A 16,968-nucleotide genomic window follows, 5' to 3' on the forward strand; every position below is an offset into this window, starting at 1 on the left:
CTGTCAAGGATGACAGCTACTTTTTCTCCTTTACTAAGGAGAACCTTTGTTAAGAATCACTGAAATACAGTCCAAAATACTAGAAAGGAATAATTTCTGAAGGGGCAGATTTGAAGCTTGAAGATCCTACTTAGTTTCAGTGTTCTCTAAACTACTCTGTGTCTCAAATCCCAATTAAAAAAAGTTCTAATTCCCTGCTTGTTACCAACTGCCTGTATTGCAAGTGCTGCTTTGCATGTGGACATTGTGAATAATGAGTTTGTTCATAAAGAACATCAGCTCTTGCAGGTAAGTCACTAGCCAACTGGTTTTAGTCCTTGCTGTCCATATGTTTGATGAGACTAGCACATAGTATCATACAATGAGACTAGCAAAATATCATAAATACAAAACAATAAAAATATATTACTTTCTGCCTCAGGATATGGGAGTGAAAAATGAGATGGCAACTCTTGTTGTGCTGGTCTCTTCAGGACAACACGCAACATTGCAGTGAGGGTGAAAGTGAGAAGTTTGGTGCCCTGTTCTTAAGATCTTTCTGCCGCTGAGCCTCCACTTTGATCACTCATGTCTAGAACTGTCTGCACAATTATGGTGTTCTGGCCTTTTGGTATCTCCTTTCATACAAAAAAACCCCACCCAGAAAACTAACCAGGCTACATATGACATGCAAAACAGTTCATTTTTTCAAGCCATAGGCTTTAACAGTGGCCTCAAAGACTTCACTGCATCATCCAGGCTGGTAGAAATTTCCAGTCACTGCAAGTGGTAACTGGTGGTAGGATATATGCTATGACTGGAAGATGTCATGTGGGACAAGAGCTGAGGAAACAAGACTTAGGGAACCTGTCACTTTTTAAACTAGGATAATATAGCATTAAGGCATTGTAAAATTCTATAGACTGTCAGAGTGTTCAGTCCACATGGTGTTGGGGTTATTTTGCATTAGGACACAGGTGAGGGGGGGCATGAGGTTCCTATAGTAGATCTCACAAAGATCCCCACAAGTCTATTCACATAGAAGTGTCACTGACAGCACGGTTAAAAGGCCAGCTAGGCTGAGACCAAGGAGAATAAGCAGCAGCAGGTCTCTGTAGAACGTATTCAAGCTATTTCTATTGCCATAGTAAATGTGACTTTTTCTGAGGGAGCCAGAATGTCTCCTGGGATCCTGCTGAATGATGCTCCACTTCCTCTTTGCCCTTCACCCAGGGTTGTTCTTCCTGCCAAGCACTTCCATTTGCTGTGACTGAAACCACCAAACAAACAAATGGAAATTCTATTTGTATTGCACCTTCTGACATCCATGAGTCCAAGCATCATGGCTGGTGGAGAGGTCAAACTCGCTGTGCACATAGATGTTACTGGTGTGACAGAGTCACTGTGCCATGTCCCTGGACATCCACATTGCCAGACAGCCAGGAGTTTGGAATGTTGCTCTTAAAGCAGCGGAATTGGAAAACAAGAACAAGGATAAGGGTTGAAAAAAAATCATTAAAAACAACAGGTGGCTAAGTGACACAAAATATCCTGTAGAATTCAGAAGTATGTGTAGAGACTTACTATGTATAGAGCATGAACTACCCTCTGTGAAGGGATATCTAAAAAGCAGCATATTGTTTAATTAAAAAAAAAAAAACAAAAAACAAAAAACAAACATAATGTGAAGAGCCTAATAGTGCTACGGACTGAGCTTGTTCTGGGTGACTTTCTTTTCTTCTGACTGCAGGTATCCCAAAGTCTTCAGTAGGATCACATGCATACATAGGCTTCGGCTCTCCCTGACTAAATGAAGGGTTTGAGGCTGCAAAACCGTTATTCTTTCCTAAGTAACAGATTCAATTCAGGAAATTAAGACTCATACACCAGTGACTAATGCTTTTGTCAGGCTAGTTATGAAGCATCTGAGGATGGCTGCGAATGCTGTGTGCTACATGTGGTGTTGTGCATTGCTGTTCTTGACAGGCCAAGTTCAATAGGACCCAGGTGCCATCCCACCTCTAATTAAAAGAATTGTTCTGTGCTGCGCTCTGGCCATGTGCTCCTGTGCTCTGTGGAAAGCAGGTTTCACCAGACAGTAGAAGCTTCTTCACAGAAGTTCAGGCAGACTCTAGGGCAACACATAGGCCCATTCTGCCTCCTCCCTCTTTGTCCAGTGGGAATCACAGAGAAGTCATTATCTTGGAACAGACACAGATGCTTAAAAACAAGAGTGGTTGATGGAAAAAACCCATTACACAAAGCCTTCTCACGTGAGCAATGAGTACACCCCACAGCTGTTAGCTTTGTTTTGCATATTTTACATATTTACATACACAAAATATTTTTAAACATCCCTGTGTTTATTTAAAACTTCTTCTGTAACATGTCTGGGAGAACAGATCCAGTGCAAATATATTCACTGGATGACACTTCTCTGCATTGCTTTAAAATGCATCAGGGGTCCAAGGCTGCTCCTACTGAAGTCAACAAAAAAAAATCCCAGGTTTCCAAATGAGGAAGAGCTAACTCTATAATCGTGAAGTTTTGCCTTACAGCAAAGGCCTTCAGCCAGATAGTCTGAAAATGAATGAGGCAACACTCCTGAAACAAGGACAGCCGGGATTTTTTTGCTCGGATGTCACAGATGCCAGTTGCTTATGGGTGGGTGGTGGGGGTGGGTTGGAATGGAAATAAATCCTTCAAAGGAAAGACTGAATAGCTTTCCTCAGACAGTGTAGAGAAGGCAAAGAAACTGCTCAAGATCAGGAAGAAGTGGAGGGGTGGGAGTTGTTGCCTCCTCCAAAAAGGATATTCCAGCTTAAAATCAGGAGAGTGGCACCCATATACATGCTTATCTTCAAGTGGCATTAGCTCTGATTCAGAAAAACTCAAATGATTACCTGAGGAACCATTTGGCCATGAACATCTCTGGTTTTTATTTGTAAGACATCCCTTCTATTCCAGCCCAAGCAGCCAGGCAGGGAACTGGACAGCCCCATTATCCCTGGTCACCCTCTCTGGGCACCACATATCTTGAAAGTCTGGCCATGGGAAAGCACATATGGCTGGCTTCTCACATACTCCCCTAATGCAAAAAACAAGGAGGAAGGACTGTGGGGTGAGGCTGCTGCTCCACACTGCCTTGTCAAGTTTACTTGCCGGGCAGAGCAGGGGTATGTCTCTCAGAGCCAAAGAATTAACTTCTCCACAAATGCAAACCAGAAGGAAAAGAGTGAAGAAAAAGCAGGGGTAGTTGTGCAACTCGTGGAGCTCCCATTCAGCATTGGCTCTGTTGCTTAGAGTACAGAAAAAGCAGGGCAGAAAAAGCATACCAGTGAGTAAAGAAGATTTATCCAGACTGATACCTCAAAAGTGCTTTACTGATGGGGCTCTACAGAAGTCTCCCCATTGGCTTCTACCCAGACACCAAAAAATAAGGTCATACCTTTTACATTGGGCATTCTAGAGAGACAAGGGAGTTTCCCGCAGAGAAGCTGGCTTCCTTAAAGTTGAATTTTTTCTTTATCCATCTCCATCAGAAAAGAATAGAGTGTTATTCTTAAAAAGGAACAGATTTTTTGGTTTTGGCCAGATATAGAAATCTTTGTTGCTATATTTGGCTTCCAATGTAGGACACTCTACTTGCTGGTGGGAGGAGGAAATTAGAGCTGGTGTTATTCATAACTAAATGGGCATGATAAACAAACCACCTCCCTTTGAACCTTGATGCTACTATGGGCATTGATATAACAAATAATCTTCAAAGACTGTAATGCATCTGTATGTACAACAGCCAACATCAAAACTTTATTACCCACACATTTTCCCATTGCAGATGTACATTTATTGCCAAAGCAAAGACATTGGTATAGTTCCTGGTGTTGGTTTGTTGTTTCGGTGTTGCATTTTGGTTTTGTTTGTTTGTTTTTCTAATATAATTTCTCACTTGTCTTCAAAGAAAGAAAAAGTGATACTCTGAAGGAGTGACAATTACTGGAAGGCTGTGGCATCTAGCCTCCCCTCCTCCTCCCAACAACCCCAGAAAAGAAATCAGCTAAATTAATCGGCATCCCAGCCCAACACACAGCTCAGCTGTGAGGAATTCTCACCAGATGTCTCAGTCCCCACCCGGCCTCCCACGTCATGCAGGGAGCATAACCCCTCAGAGTCTGAGATCCTGCTGGGATGACCGGCCCCACCATGGCTGGGGGCTCCATGAAGAGTTAGTAGCACCTCTGTCCCACCAGGGCCAGCCAGCCCCAGCAGCTGGCCATGGGCCATGCTTACCTCCCCCACCAGCACGGAGGATGCCAACCCCACTCCTCACTTTTTCCGTGGCATTTTCCCTGTACTAGGCGAGCTGAGCACCACTGATGTCACCCATCTGGATCCTGGCTCTGAGGGAAGCACCTCCCCCAGGCACCAATCTAGGACCCAGTTTCCAGCTGATAACAGCCAAAACAAGATTTATCCAGACATAACTGACGAGATTCTTAGTGGGCATTAAGGTTACTAAAGCCAAGTGGGTGACACCGATTTACATTAACAGAGGACGTGGATTGTCACAAACAAAATCAGTCATAAAGTAATGCTTACTCTTCAGTGTCACTTCCCCTGCTTTCATTTCTTGATGCGATGTGAGCATGTAGAAATAACCCCCATAACCACCTGGAAGCCCAAGTGTAGGGCAATACAGCTGGAGCCCCACTCTGGTGAGAGCAGTAGAAGTTACAGGAAGAAGAAAAAGCATTTCAGCTAGTTCATCCCCTTGCTTAACATGCTCTTCCTTCCTAAAATGCCTTTGCTTTGCTGGGGATTATTGTGATCATCTTAAAGCAAAAGGGCTTTCATGACTTTTCTCACAGACTAAACGGCAGTGTACACAGCTCACTTCAAAGAAAGAAATATCCTGCAATGATTACCCTACGTTTTCCTTGGCACTTAGTTTATACTAAATTTCTAAGTCCTCACATTATTCTGGTATTTTTTGATGGCTGTGACATCCCCCTCTACATCTTTCATGTATTAGCCAAGTGATTGTTAGGCATTATTTTCTTTTTTTTTCTTTTTTAGCGGTTCACATCCCATCTTCATCCCCACTGTCCACACAGACTGCTTCTCTCCTGGTAGCTCCCAAACCCCATTCTCTCCTACAGGAAGCTTTTGAACCCAGTCTTCTCCTTTCCTGGCCTTCCTCTCCTTGAGTTTCTACCTGGCAGCTCTTTCCATCTCTTCCTCATGGCCTAAGAAGGAAGGACAAGGTGATTTTGCACAGAGAAAAAGGACCCTGCTTGCTCTCTTGTCCTGGAAACAAAGCCTGGAGCAAGACGTATGGGGAAAATCCTGCTCATCTCCTGATGCTCTGAAACAGAGTACATCCCATATGGTCAGGATCTTCACAGGATTTTGCAACTAAACTCGTAACAGCTCCCTGCTGATTGCGTGCAAGTGGTAATTTTTCAAAAGCTCAGTGCTTGGCCAAACTTTGGTTTTCTTTTTCCCCTCTGCTGGAACAATAAATGATGTATCTGTGACCAAAACACCAAAACTTAAGCCCTCGAGCCAGAACACAGACATGCAAATCTTTCTTAATAAAACAGTTGTAAAATAATTTTAGCAAGGGCAAAGTTACCTCCTTAGCCAGAATCACTGAACTTTGCCAAAAAAATTTGAGATCAATTACCTGTATGGCAAATCTCTACTTGATGACTGTCAAAACTGTCAGAAAACAACAGCATTAAAAAGGGTCTTACACTAAGAAACGTCAGGTAGTGATTCTACTAAGTCTCATTGTAAAATAACCTCTAGTGTTAATGCAACTAAAATATATATGTATATATAAAAAGACAACACGGTAACAGAAGCAATTGACAGTATCTGAAACAGAAAGCTAGTGCCTTCATGAGAGCCCTGTTCGAAATCTCTTTGATGCTAGGCTTTCACTCCATCCAATTTTAGTAGAGAAGCAGTTCAGAACACTTGTTTTACCACATTTTCAACAGAAGATAAACCCTTGGCTCTAAAAATTAATCTCATGAAAAAAAATAGAAACTCGGGATGCTGTAATTTACAAAGAGATTTATGAGTTCTTCAGTCGCATAAGAATAAAAAGAAAGCATTAGCTAATTGTTGAGAAATACAGACCAAACTGAAAATGCTACATAAAAATATAACAATAAAATTCACATTAAATTATTTATTCAGTAATTAAAACAGTGACACTTTTCTTTATACAAAGCTTCCCCATCAGTTTTGATAAGAGGAGCAAAAAAGTTTAATGGAGTTTTGAGGGAAGCAGGGTTGGAAAACAGTAGAGGGGAGGAGGGGGACCCTGATTTGACTGATAGTTTTAAACAACAGCTACAAACAGCTAGCAGGGAAAGTGCAGCATAGTTCTGCAGATACTTTAGTAGATTACTGTAAACCTCAACTGCTATAAATATCAGTTGACTATAGGTACTAGTCACCTGAAGCCAAGCTCACCAGAATCAATGCTGATTCCAACTGATGTCCACCAATGCTGGGCCAGATCCCAGGTCACCATGCTATACCAGCCAACACTGGACTGCAATTTGGGCATTTGAGGCTGATCCAAATGATCTCAATGCCATTGAAGACTGCCAAAGACAATGAGGGAGGGAAGCAGTATTTGAGCTCCTGTATGCAAACTGCCATCATTAATGATGCAAAGTTGATCCATCTTGAAGACTTGAGCCTTTGAGCAGCTGCACGACATAGCTGTGATGTTTTAATTACCCCCATCCCTAAACTATCTTTATTGTAAGCTAAAACCATGCTGCATTTCGCAGGGGACTCCAGCCCAGCTTTCACAAGTCTCATCATGGTGTCACAGAGCAAGAACAAGGAGAGCACTGTACAGACCAAGGGCAGCTAAAACACAGGTTTCCAGACACATTTCTAATTCCCCTTGGCAATCAGTTCACCCCATAAGACAGGGCAAGTGTAAACCTGCCAACACAGCCTATTTTTAGTATGTTGAGCAGCAGTTGCCCAGCCATCTACACACAATGCTGGAGATGACCATCTCTGCTCACAGATCTACAAGCTCAGCCTTTGCAAGATAACTGCTCCTGTCTCTTCTGTCACAGGGACTGGATTGTGATCTTGCTCAGACAAGAGGTTCTTAGCCTTTAGAGGGACAACATCCTGCATCACAACTGTCATATTGTGCCCATAGGGCTAATATGTAAAAGCAGTATTTATTTTTAAATACCTTCCTGCTTTACATGAGATTTCAGTTCCAAATAACATGCATCAACTTTTTAAAAAAATTCACACACAAACAATATTTGTCATCCTAATACCCTTTAAAAGCTCAAAGGCTGACATATTAAAGTCAAAATTCAACTTTAAAAATATACACATTTCTAAATCATTTATAAGAAATATATGCTGCTGGTCCATTGATATGGAGAGAAAGCTTGTACCTGAAATTAATTAAAATAATTATTTTCAAAAAGATATGCTTGTCTGCTGAAAGGCAATATATTGCACCACTCTACATAACTCTGCTAACTCCATGGTCATCATTATAGATACAACAAATCAGGCATTTTGAAAATATTGGTTTTTGTTGGGTTTCTGTTGTTTGCTTTTGTTTTTTACAAATATGGAAAAAAAATCTGTTCACTCCTGAGGTTACAGAGAATGCAATAAAACGCCTACATTTTCTCACTCTTCGATGAGATTACTGATGTCATTCACTCCATTTCCAAAGGACATGCATTTGAAGCACAAGAGTGGAATGAAGGGAACCCAGTATAGCTACATGTGTGTTTGTATATATATATGTGTATAAATATACACATAAACTTCAAGAATTGTGGGAGGAGAGCAAGACATACACACTAGACTGGAAGCAGAAAGGCTGAGTACAGGCCAGCTGATCCTAAGTGGAGGTGGGGGTAAACTTGACATTCCCCTCCTGCAACGCCTGCTCTCTCTGAAAGCTGTGATGAGAGCTTCATCCTCAAAAGCATGTTTTAAGGTAGAAGCAGACAGTTGAGAGAAAACTGCCATTCACAGAATGTCTTCACACTATGAAAGAGGTATCAGATAAACTGATCACTGAATTTGTGTGTCTGGTGAGGAGAGGAATTGGAACAAAGTTGATTATACTGGTGTCAAGTGCAGCTTATTCAACTCTCCAAAAATCAAATCTGCCTGGTGGTCAGTAGCTGCACTATTCCATTATATTGTTGGGGTAGAAATACCGAGTTGAAACAAACTGGCATCTGCTTTTCAAAAATTGGTGGACAGCTTGAACCCTCACAGTCTTCAGATGAAGACACAAAAATTGAAAGCAGATTTCTCAACATTAATAAGAATAAAATAAAATCTTTGACGACTTTAAAGAGTTTAGTATGTAGATTTTTCTTGAAAAAAGACAATAATTTCCCTATGTTCTCCCAGAAATAGTGACAGAGTACATCATGTTTTATAAGTCCTCGCAAAATGAATTATCCATTTTCTTGGGACAGCATCAGAATTCACCACACACAAAAAGAATGAAACAACTCCTTTAGTAATGCATTAAGACACATAATTTGACTGTGACCTGATTTTAAGGGCCTTTTTTCCTATTTGTGGAAACATGAGGAGTCTTAACATTTCTGTTTCTTTCTTGCTGCCATCAGTTCTCCATGCAATGCTGTGAGCAAACACTCGCCTCTTTTTTCAAGAACAAAACCATCACAGCATCTGCTTCTCATAAGCACATTTGTGCGTGTGTATAAATGTGCGTGTATGAGAGAGAGAGAGAAATAAATCTATTGAATTTAACTTAAAAAATTGTCAGGGGAAGGACTTTTTCTTTCCTATCCATCAAATTGTAGAACATAGAAGTAGGGCTGCTGCTGTGCACCACTTATGCTTTTACTTCCAACTCAGTACAGGGCATGGTTAGTGACTGAGGGGAGGAAAGAATAAAATAAAATTATTTGACTTTCAAAGTCGATTGACTGGTACATGAATGGCTACAGAAGATAGCAGGTTTTTGTTGGTATTTGTGTCCTAGAGCCTGCAGAGCAACAGAAGTTCCTTCAACACACTCAAAGGTTCAGCAGTGGAAACTGGGCATATAACAGTAGTCCTTGAGGTGGAAGAGGCAACAGCTTCACCGCATATTCATCCCCACTAATCGTTAACTTAATAAAACAATCCAGAAAGGGATTCCAGTGCAAACGATGGGCCTGATTTTTCCTGTCCCATTCTGCTTTGTCATCTATAGGGAACAGGAGGAGGTCCCTCATCTGAACTTGCAAAGAAGGCAATGAACTGACCACTCTTGCTAGATTTTAAACTATTTCAGGAAGCCAGACACACTACACCTCAAAAAGAAATGTCAGCTTTTCTTTTGCTCCCCACAAGCTCTCCAGCCCTGAAGTTCAAAGAGGATACATTGCCTCTTTGCCTTCCAGCTTTGCCAAGTCCAGAAAAAATAAAAAGAGAAAGACTTTAAAAGCTTGGACTTTTTTTCCTTCCCAATATTTCTCACACTGTCAGAACTATTATTCGTGAGATATTTCCTGAACTGTACTGTCCTGGTAAGAAAGTGAACTGTGGCAGCTCTTACTGTGTTGCCCCTGTACAGTTTTCCAATTGCATTATGAATTCATTGACAAATTGAGGAGCTAGCTCCAGCAGAGCAGCAATAACACATAGAACTGTCATGAGAGTTAATTCTGTTAAGAAATGTTGATGGACTATAAAGATGAGCAGAAAAAGCCCATCACATTTAATTCAGCATCCCAACACAGAAACTGCAACCCTACTATTTTAAAGTATTGTTTAAGCATAGTCCATTCAGCACTTTCACACTGTCTCGAACTTCATATCAGCTAGACCACTTAACAGCCTTGCCAAATTGTAACATAATTCTGATGTTTCCAGTGCCAGCATGTCAAGCCCTCTCACGTGGCAAGGAAGAACGCTCAATACCTCGTAGGATCAAGTTCAAAAAGTCTGGAGAGAAGCAGCAGCACAGGGAAGGAGACATGAACCTCAGAATGGCATGCACATCCCAACACTCCCCCTTCCCTTTCACACATTGATGCATGTGGTCTCCACCTGACAAACTTACATTTACAATGCTCATAGCCTTAAAATTAAACTCTTCTTATTTCAGCCACGTGTTTATGTCTTGGTTTCCATTTAGCTGATTTGTCTTTCAGACAGGGATGTCTGAAAACAGTGGTAAGAGAAATATAATAGGTTATAAGCGCCTTGGGAAATATTACAGGGGGACTCTGGGTGCACAGAGAAGAAAGGCAACATCTCCAAGCAATAGCTAGGACCTGGCAACCCAGGCTCTGATCCTGCACTCAGCCTCACCTAAGCACATGCTGACACTCACACTGGAGGCCTAGGGTTGGGCATGGGGGCTGACCCAGCTCCAGCCCATCCCAGGACTAGGGCTGTCAAGGCTAATTTTGCAGCCCTTACTCATAATTGGATCATGTTCACCTTGGCCTTAACTAAAGTCCTTGTTACACACATCAGAGGCCAGAGCACTGTGGCTAGACATGGCCGCATCATTTCCAAGTTCAGATCATTACCCAGACAGCAGCCAGGCCTGAATTTGTGCAAGCAGAGTACGTGCAACTTCTCACAAAATTCAAGAGCTGCAGCTGGGGTCTCAAAAGGCCCAGAGCAAATCTTAGGTTAGAGAAACAGATTTTGAAGTCAACAGGAGCTGAACATTTCAGCGCTTTCCTTGAGGTGGATGAGGCCTAAACTCATGTCTGATTTAAATCCGTAAGAGTATTTGGTCCATTTTGAAAGAATGGGTGGGTTGAAAATTCAGTTTCTGCCAGCCCCAGGCTTTGCTCCATGCTAAAGGTGTTTGCAGGCTTCTGACAATAAGCACAGCACAAAGCCACCTTTAGAAGCAAGAAAATAAAAACACCCTTATTACAATCTAACACCAGTAGGAAAAATATTTGGCTGAAAATTGAGGTGTGAATTACACTTGCTTAAGCTAGAACAAAAGTACAAAACCATCAAAATCTAGTAATGTGGAGACAAGAAAGGTTTAGCTCTTTAAAAAAGAAAGATAGACATTTGAGGTAACAAACAAACAAAAAAAACAATGCACAAACACATCACAGACATCTAAAAATAACATTTTATACATTTTTTTTGCCAGTGCTTCTCTGAGAGCAAGTTCTTTAAACAGAACTTAACAATTTTACAACTTTTTTTAAAAAAATATGTCATCCTAAAATAGCCCATCAATTCTTACCCAAACTTTCTGTATTTCTACAAAAATAGATGCACAAAGAGCTACAAAATACTGTATTCCTGAAAGGAGGCGCACTGTAGTCAAGGGAGAGTCTTTCTCCTGACAATTGAGACTGTTCATAAAAATATCAAGCTGAACAGAACAAAACAAAACACTGTTAAAGGAGCAGAAAGGAGTTAGGTTGCCCAGCTGCAGCAGGCTCAGATGAGGAAAGAAAGAAAAGCTAGGTTTTTGTTTTTTTCCAACACTATGGGACCCATAAACAGCCTTACAAACAAAAGGCTCAATAGCAAAACCAGAATGCTTGGCTCTTCATCTTCACGTGTGTCCTTTGCCCCATGCAGAAGGAGTCAATGACTGTTATATCGTGCGACCAGCTGCACCAACTCCAGCTCTAGCTGGTCTTAATTTATCCAAACTTCAGAACCAAGAAGCTTCCTTGCTCTTGTCCTGATGCTGTAGACCTACATTTCAGAAAAGGAAAAAAAATATAATAAAATTTGATACAGCTTTTTCCACCCCCTACCCAAGCAAGTTAAGTAAGGCTAAACAAAACAAAACAAAACAAAAACACCCACAACTTACCAGCCTAGTAGACTTGTTAGTGACATTACTATTGCTCCCAATTTTATTAGTGTAGGATAAACTTAAACCACACTTAAGTTTTAGACTGGCTCAAGTGGTTCAGTAATGCTGATAAAATCCTGTGTGCGCTTCCTTGTTTTGGCCTCATTTGGAGCATGGCATAGTGTGATATGACCTCCAGCAAGGTCTGTATATATAATTCAGTAAGCAACAGAATAATTTTTCCTGATAGAGGCCAGCCACAGACTCTGTTTCTTTTAGAAAACACCTGTGACACTTTAGGATCTCACAGTTTCTGTAGTATTTCACCTTACAAAGGAGAGAAGGAAAATGTTCCCACAGCATGAAAAAACCCAAATAATTTCACCTACAGTGTGTCAGATTTTTAGCCAACAATGGCTAGTGCTTGCACATGGGAAAAATTAATGATTTTCAGCTTGCCTTTGTTCTGAGTTACTCTAACATTTTCCTCTATAAAAAGTGAGGACTATCTAATAAATGTGGTGTGATGTTGTGGCTTCAGCATTATAGGCTTGGAACCTGTGTTATAATCCGAGATTTCTCTGCTCCAGAGGGATTCAATTTTTGCTAGATTTACACCCAACAGGGCATATACCTAAAGTCCAGACAATAGAGGGGGAGGTGCACATGAAACTTCCCAAGGAAGATACATTCTTGCTGATTTATAGGGAAAGTAGAAAGGAGAGAGGTGCAGGCACATATTTTAAGACATAGTAACGCATTTAGGACTCACTGATTTAAAACCTACCTCTTGACGTTTTGAGCGAATGGGATCACATTTTGTAAAATAAAGATGCACTTCCCACTATAAATAATCATTGCTATATAGACAGAAAAGCTCTGGTCTGTGTCATTCTAATATTACATATTGCCCTGCTACATAGTGTACCAAGACCAATGCAACAGCTACCTGATATGCTAAGAATTTAGGGCAAATTTCACCACTAATGTTAAGTATGTGCAACTCCAGACCTTGATGATTTTGTAACCATTGAAGCTCCATGTTCATTTGTTCATTAACCTGTGAGAACTGACAATTAACCTGTGGAAATCTCTCATTTCCATGTCTGATCACATAGTGAGATAAAAAGGAAAACCCATATGTTTTCAGAAAGCCTAAGAGATACGATAGATTCAGATCTGACCACCATCTCCTTGTTTTAGGAGCACAGTTAAATTTCTAATGATGATCAGCAACACTTTAGAGTTGAGTTACAAAACGATTAACAGTCACATAAAAGATGACAGCATATTTCTCTGTGTAAGGATACCCAAGCAGCAGCCAAACGCTTGTGTGTCCAAGCAGTGACAGACAGGGAAAGCAGAATACACAGGTATAGCATGCCAAACCTGGTTAACTATCTTTCTGCTCCATCTCACATGCATTTGCATGTATTTCTTTAGACTGGAAAAAAATGGGATGTCTGTTGACTAAAGCACGCCTATAAAAACATGTTCAGAGGCTCTTTACTCAATAAGGATGTCTCCTTGTTGCTTCAGAGTTACTCGATTTCCTGGCAGCACTATCCATAGGCAGAGTCATAATAAAATGCTGTTAGTTTCCTTCACAGCTCCCTCAAAGTTAGCGATGATAATTTTCTGTTATTTTTCCCATGCTGTTTTCAATAAAAAAAAAATAAAAATCTGACAGCAGAAACCTTTCAGAGTGGAAGGGAGTCATTTAAGTTCACCAGTAGAGCACTAAAGGCCACTAAAGGCAATGAAAGCTGATGAGAAACCGCTTATACAGCTCCTAGGAGCTTAAAAAAAAATAACACCCCTGTTTAAAAGGGGTCTCCCTGATAGTAGCAACCGGTAGAAGGGGAATAACCAGCTGAAAAGACACCTTCCTAGTTGGTTGTCTTCAGAACAAACACAAATAACCATTACAAGGCAGTTTAAGGTAATAGCTATTAAGTCTAAACAGTCATGGAAAACAAACAAACAAAACAACAACAACAACAAAGTTGCTTTAGTTACAGAGTTGAATGTAGAACCCTTTCCATGCCTTTCCCTCATTATGTTCCCATCTCCTTCATGGCAAGGCTATCTGCAGTCCTAACATGTCATCCAAGAGCAGCCCTGCTACTAAGCAAGAGCTTTCACTTGCAGCCTGCTGAAAGAACATTTTCCTCTTAGTGAAGACATCCTCCCTTGCATTGCATGAGGCAGTATTGCCAGAGCAGTACAACTCCCCATCTCTGGGATACCAACATTATAAATAATTGCCACACAAGTAGAATGCATTTTCTTGTGGGAATATCTAAACAAACTTAATGAGTTGTGACAAACTCATGGAGTATGTGTGAACAGAGATAACTACAAAAGGCAGGACCACTCAAATTCCATATTCAACAGGACACACTGACTTCCAGTCATTTTCTAAAGTCAATTCCCTATAGTTAGTCAGGACTAGAAGATGTTAGATTAATTGACCTAAATGTAAAGTTACATATCTCAGTGTGCATAACTTTGCACAATAAAGGATGTTCACTTCAATTTTAAGATAGACTTACAGCTCTCAGATATGCCAAAATCCTGTTCTGCTTTCGGTGTGCTGGGGCTACAGGAAATCTCCTCCAGCACATCTGTCCACCAGCAGGACAGGATATCCTCCTAGGCTCCATAGTAGCAGGGCAAGTTGCTCTGCTCTCCTCTCACAGGGCTGCCAGCAGACCTCGCAGCTTCCAGCACAGTCAGATCTGATGGACCACCTGAAGTGCCCAGTGGGTAGGGCAGCCTCCCATCCTGCCCCTGAGGGAAACACTGGGGGCTGTAACCAGAGCAAATCCCCCCCCCTGCCCCACCCTGGTTTTAAGTGTTCAACTCAGCTTGCACACCCTTACTGTAAACATGAGGATTTAGCCCTGACACTATGGGATTGCAGCTGCAGCAATGCTCTCTGTACGTATGCCATGAACTGCAGTCTATGCTATTAGAGGCTGACCTTGCTTTGCTTGATATCGGTGGGGCAGGGAATTGACACCTAAAGCACAAACATGCTGTGCTTATATCTATAGGTTTATATCAATGCTTGATAGAAATCATACTTTTATATTGAGCACTATAGCTTGGGCACCTCAGCTTTGGAAAGACACTGCATATCAGCAGCCAGAAAGATAACAATTTTTAATATATTCTCATGTAGACTAGCATTTTTTTTAATCCCACTTGTAACAATAAAGAAGCTTCTAAAAGGGTTAATTTGCAGCAGACAATGTGAGGATTAAGCCACATTTAATGGGAATCAGGTAGCTAAATCCCTCTTCATCCTCTAAAACAGGACCATGTAAATTCAAACAGATGTGCAAGACAGATCAGTACTTTGCTAGCTCTACGAACAGTGATACACTTATGTCCCACACAGTGTGTTCTGAAACAAATTCCCAAACTATACCGTGCGTGCAAGGGGAAAGCCCTCTTATTCTTTGAAGTGATTCAGCATCATCCATTCATGAGATCTAATATTTGGCTTAGTATGGCAGAGATGCAACAATGTAGCTGGAAGAGGGTAACATTTCATCCAGCCTGCCCTGAACCCAACACTGTCATTTCATATAATTCAGCTTGAGGAATTTTGCAAATGTTTCTATAATTGCATGTGACAGTAGCACAAGAAAGGCTCTGAAAAGCAATGTCTAAGTATGTACCAAATGAACTTTACAATATAAATCATCTGAAGCTCATGGAATCCGATATATTGACAGCTCCACAGGTTGATGTCTTTTATTCTGCAGGGAGATGTGAGTGAAGACTTCCAGAACTGAAATTTTCTTGCCTCTATGACCTTACCCTACTCACGAGCAAGAACTTCTATGCCGCAGAAAGCCAGTACATTCTTCAGGCTCTTCAGTTTTTATCCTGTCTGCTGAGATTGTTCTCTGATATCAGAGTCAAACATAATTAAATTCTGCATGATGTGGAGACTTATCCAGTATAATCCTCCCCTGGAGTGGACAGGAAGCAAGAAAAACTTCACCTGTGTTGGTGAGTGCTGGGTGTGACTAAGAGTGGTGCTTCAGCAGCTCCCTCCACTCCCTGGCAGAGCAACTCGCCTTCCCTGGGGTGACACCATTTGAGATGCATGTAAAACCCTGGGGCAACTAAGCTCCCTCTTTTCACTGTGGTTAGGACTTGGATGCCTGTCACCAAAGCATTTGTCTCAAATCTACCAGCTGTAGGCTAGGCTGGAAAGGCAGCTTAGAGCTTTCCTGCCCTTCCCAGCAAGCCTCTGCTTGGAGAACACAGGAGAGATGACTGTACAGAGTAAAAGAGCAAGTAATTGTAATGTCACAGGTTACCACTACATGCTGCATTTTGTTGCTTGCTCCCTTGTTTCCAAAGCCTTATGTGCCAAACTGGTTCTGCCTGATAAGGTTTTGCTGTGGTGTTTTGATGCATGGCCATTTTGAATAGTCACAAACAAGTGAGACATTTCTTTGCCGAGTTCGTCTGTTCCTGCAAACCAGTCACACATCATTTCTCCTCTTTCTTTTTCCCCACAGAAACTCATGGACTAAAACCTATATATTAGGCATGGGGCAGAAATTAACAGTTCAGGCCTTCTCCGTATCCTCCCGTGAGGAGTAGACAACAACAAAACATGCAAGCCACTGTTAAGCACTGTCAAAACAGAATCCTGATATGATAAAATTAGCATCCAAGTGTACCCCTCCATAGCAATTTTCGCAAGGAGCAGGCAGCACCATCCAAAGGTACTGTGCTCTTACAGATAAAAAGCACCTGGTTTATTAGAGAAAACTCTCCTATGGCTATAGACTGTGCTGTGAAATGAACCTATTTTACAGACTTCTGCCTAGAACCTACAGAAAGAAGTTTAGTTTGATGGTGAGCACAGCTCAACCAGCATGTCTACTCTTTGTGACACCTGGGTACTACACAGGAAGGAAATACTGATCTGTTCCAAATTAGATGAGCAAGATGCAGTCCCAACGTACTGACAAGTTATTAGGTCATTCCTCATTGGAGCTATATTTTGGTGAATGCACACATGAACTTGCTGAACAAGCTGGAGGCTTCACCGTGAAAGTTTAATTAATCATTTCCCACAAGATTTAAAGCAAAAAATGGGTATCATATCACAACTCATTCAGCTT

General features: G+C 41.3%; 1 protein-coding gene across 3 annotated transcripts in view; it reads right to left on the reverse strand.

The window, feature by feature from the left end:
* Positions 1-3,761: 3,761 nt before the first annotated feature.
* The window catches only part of VGLL3 (vestigial like family member 3), a 29,154-nt gene continuing 15,947 nt past the window's right edge, over positions 3,762-16,968 (reverse strand). For all 3 annotated transcript variants that reach the window (XM_065064846.1, XM_065064836.1, XM_065064855.1), the window contains exon 4: positions 3,762-11,709. In XM_065064846.1, the coding sequence (XP_064920918.1) occupies positions 11,666-11,709 (44 nt within the window). In that variant the 3' untranslated portion in view covers positions 3,762-11,665. The remainder of the gene's footprint in view (positions 11,710-16,968) is intronic.

Source organism: Columba livia, chromosome 1 (genome assembly GCF_036013475.1).
Source record: "Columba livia isolate bColLiv1 breed racing homer chromosome 1, bColLiv1.pat.W.v2, whole genome shotgun sequence".
In the NCBI taxonomy this organism is placed as follows: Eukaryota; Metazoa; Chordata; class Aves; order Columbiformes; family Columbidae; genus Columba; species Columba livia.